At 30.3% G+C, this 2,229-nt stretch overlaps 1 protein-coding gene across 1 annotated transcript; it reads right to left on the reverse strand.

Annotated features, from left to right (window-relative positions):
* Positions 1 to 354: 354 nt before the first annotated feature.
* LOC112459192 (ras-related protein Rab-2) lies at positions 355 to 2,010 on the reverse strand. Its single transcript, XM_025023202.1, has 3 exons — positions 1,846 to 2,010; positions 1,153 to 1,509; positions 355 to 720 (listed from the first exon to the last, which is right to left on the reverse strand). The coding sequence occupies exons 1-3, from the start codon at positions 1,891 to 1,893 to the stop codon at positions 619 to 621; spliced, it is 507 nt and encodes a 168-aa protein (XP_024878970.1). The 5' UTR covers positions 1,894 to 2,010; the 3' UTR covers positions 355 to 618.
* Positions 2,011 to 2,229: the final 219 nt, after the last annotated feature.

Below are 2,229 nucleotides of genomic sequence, written 5' to 3' on the forward strand. Positions count from 1 at the left end.
CATTACTTAATACAATTATTTTATGACGTGCTGCATAAAGTGGGAGACGAGCCTTTAGCTAAACTTTACAATGTAATTAAATTTAAATTATACTATTCATACTTTAAATAAATGTAAAAGTTTTTACATAAAACCTAATGGAATCTCACAGATACTGGTTTAAAATAATATTCCATATTATGCACAGAAAGTAAAACTATTACGTGATGTGCAAGAACGAAAATGATTATATATATATATATAATGATTATATAAATAATAATTGTATTTCAAGTTGTAAAGAATGTCTGTTGCTTTAGAATTAAATCCGCCAGAAATATATTGAAGAACGATATAACTTCATTCGTATCTTTACGAGAATTTGTAAATAAAGACTTTATTAATGCTTCATGATTTGAGTAATGTATAACATTTTCGTCTTACAATAATCCTATTTATTACGTGTATAAGATTATTTTAACTAATAAATACACCACGTGTGTCACTTGTTACCTCATGACGCGATATGCGCAAAATTAAGTTGTACAAAGTAATTGTGTTCAGATTAAAATGAAGAGCAGGAGTAAGGTCAATTCAGATCGGAGAAGGATGAAGCGGTGGACAGATAAGCCCCAGCCCCTAGCAGCACCCACCACCCTGCGCACTACCTTGTCCACCAGTTCCTGCTAAACCTCCAGGACTTGTTGGCGAATGCTGTGGTCCAATCTTTATACCGTTTGCCTGTGCACGTCAATTATTATATTGGTTTAGAAACATCCTATTATAAAGCATATACATACACGTTTTATAATACAATATCTCTTTTTCTTGCGTCAAAGATATATCAAAGATATATTAAAGATGTATCAAAGATGTTTCCAGAAAATAATGCAAATATAAAAGGAAACGAGATAAATATGTAATTATATATTGTCACTGCGTATTTATATGTCATTTCTTATCTTCTTTCACACTGACACGAGATAAACAAACAAAACATCTTCATATTTTGTGATTATATCAATATACAATACTATTTTCTTAATTTTCTTATTAAACAATAAATAAAAAAAATCAGAAAAAAATAACGTTAAAAAATACAAAATTATGTAGAGATTTCGTTTATCTGACTTGTATATAAAATATACACAGATTAACTAGAAAGTGTCATACCTCATTATTAATGTCAAAGACTCCCTCTTGTATTTTTTCGTATATTTCTTTTGCCGTATTGATGAACGCTTCTTCTACATTGGCCGCAGTCTTAGCACTGGTTTCCATAAAAACAAGACCGTGCTCTCGTGCAAAAGCCTCGCCTTCTTCTCTCCTTACTTCTCTTCGGCTATCCAGATCACTTTTGTTGCCAATTAACATGATAACCATATTGGAATTTGAATGTTGCCTCGCATCCTCCAGCCATGTTGTAAGATGATTAAAAGTTTCCCTACGTGTAATGTCATATACCAATAGAGCACCGGCCGCTCCACGGTAATATGATCTTGTTATAGAACGAAATGCCTCTTGGCCTGCCTATAAAACGTAAATCAAGAAAACAATTAACAATCTATTCTTCCTAGTCATAGAAAATTAAATAGAAAGAGAAAGCATAGGATTTACAAAATTTTATTTGCATCTTGGTAAAATGTTAAAATAAAAAGAAAGAAATTTCCTACCAAGAATGATTTAAAGTATCTCTTTAGATAATTTAAAGCTATATAAATTTTTTTGTGCAAATGTGTGTCGACTTAAATATTTATTATTAATACAATTTCTAATTAAGAAAATCAATCGGGATCTTGTCAATAAATGTCAGTAATATGAAGCGTGATTTTAATTAAAGATAGTACGATTTAATTAAATAATTACAGTGTCCCAGATCTGCAGTTTAATTTGCTTGCTATCAATGGTGATCATACGAGCGCCAAACTCGACTCCTATTGTCAAGTCATGGACTGGCTGAAATCTCTTATCCGTAAACTGAAGAAGAAGACAGGATTTTCCAACTCCTATGTAAAAATAAAGTCATATTTATATATTACAATATAGTAGTGATAAAAAGTCCTATTATTATATATCCGATTAAACACAAAAAATTTCTCTATGCATATTATCTCGCTTTAATATACCCACAAGTTCTTGTATAATATATTCGCAAATATTGGGCTTATATAATATTTTAACTTTACGTCCATTGTTCGATACGGCGATCGTTTGCAATAATTTATCAATTTTACTACAAAAATAAAATAA

This window comes from Temnothorax curvispinosus, unplaced genomic scaffold (assembly GCF_003070985.1).
Source record: "Temnothorax curvispinosus isolate PA1 unplaced genomic scaffold, ASM307098v1 QBEX01009602.1, whole genome shotgun sequence".
NCBI classification, from domain to species: domain Eukaryota; kingdom Metazoa; phylum Arthropoda; class Insecta; order Hymenoptera; family Formicidae; genus Temnothorax; species Temnothorax curvispinosus.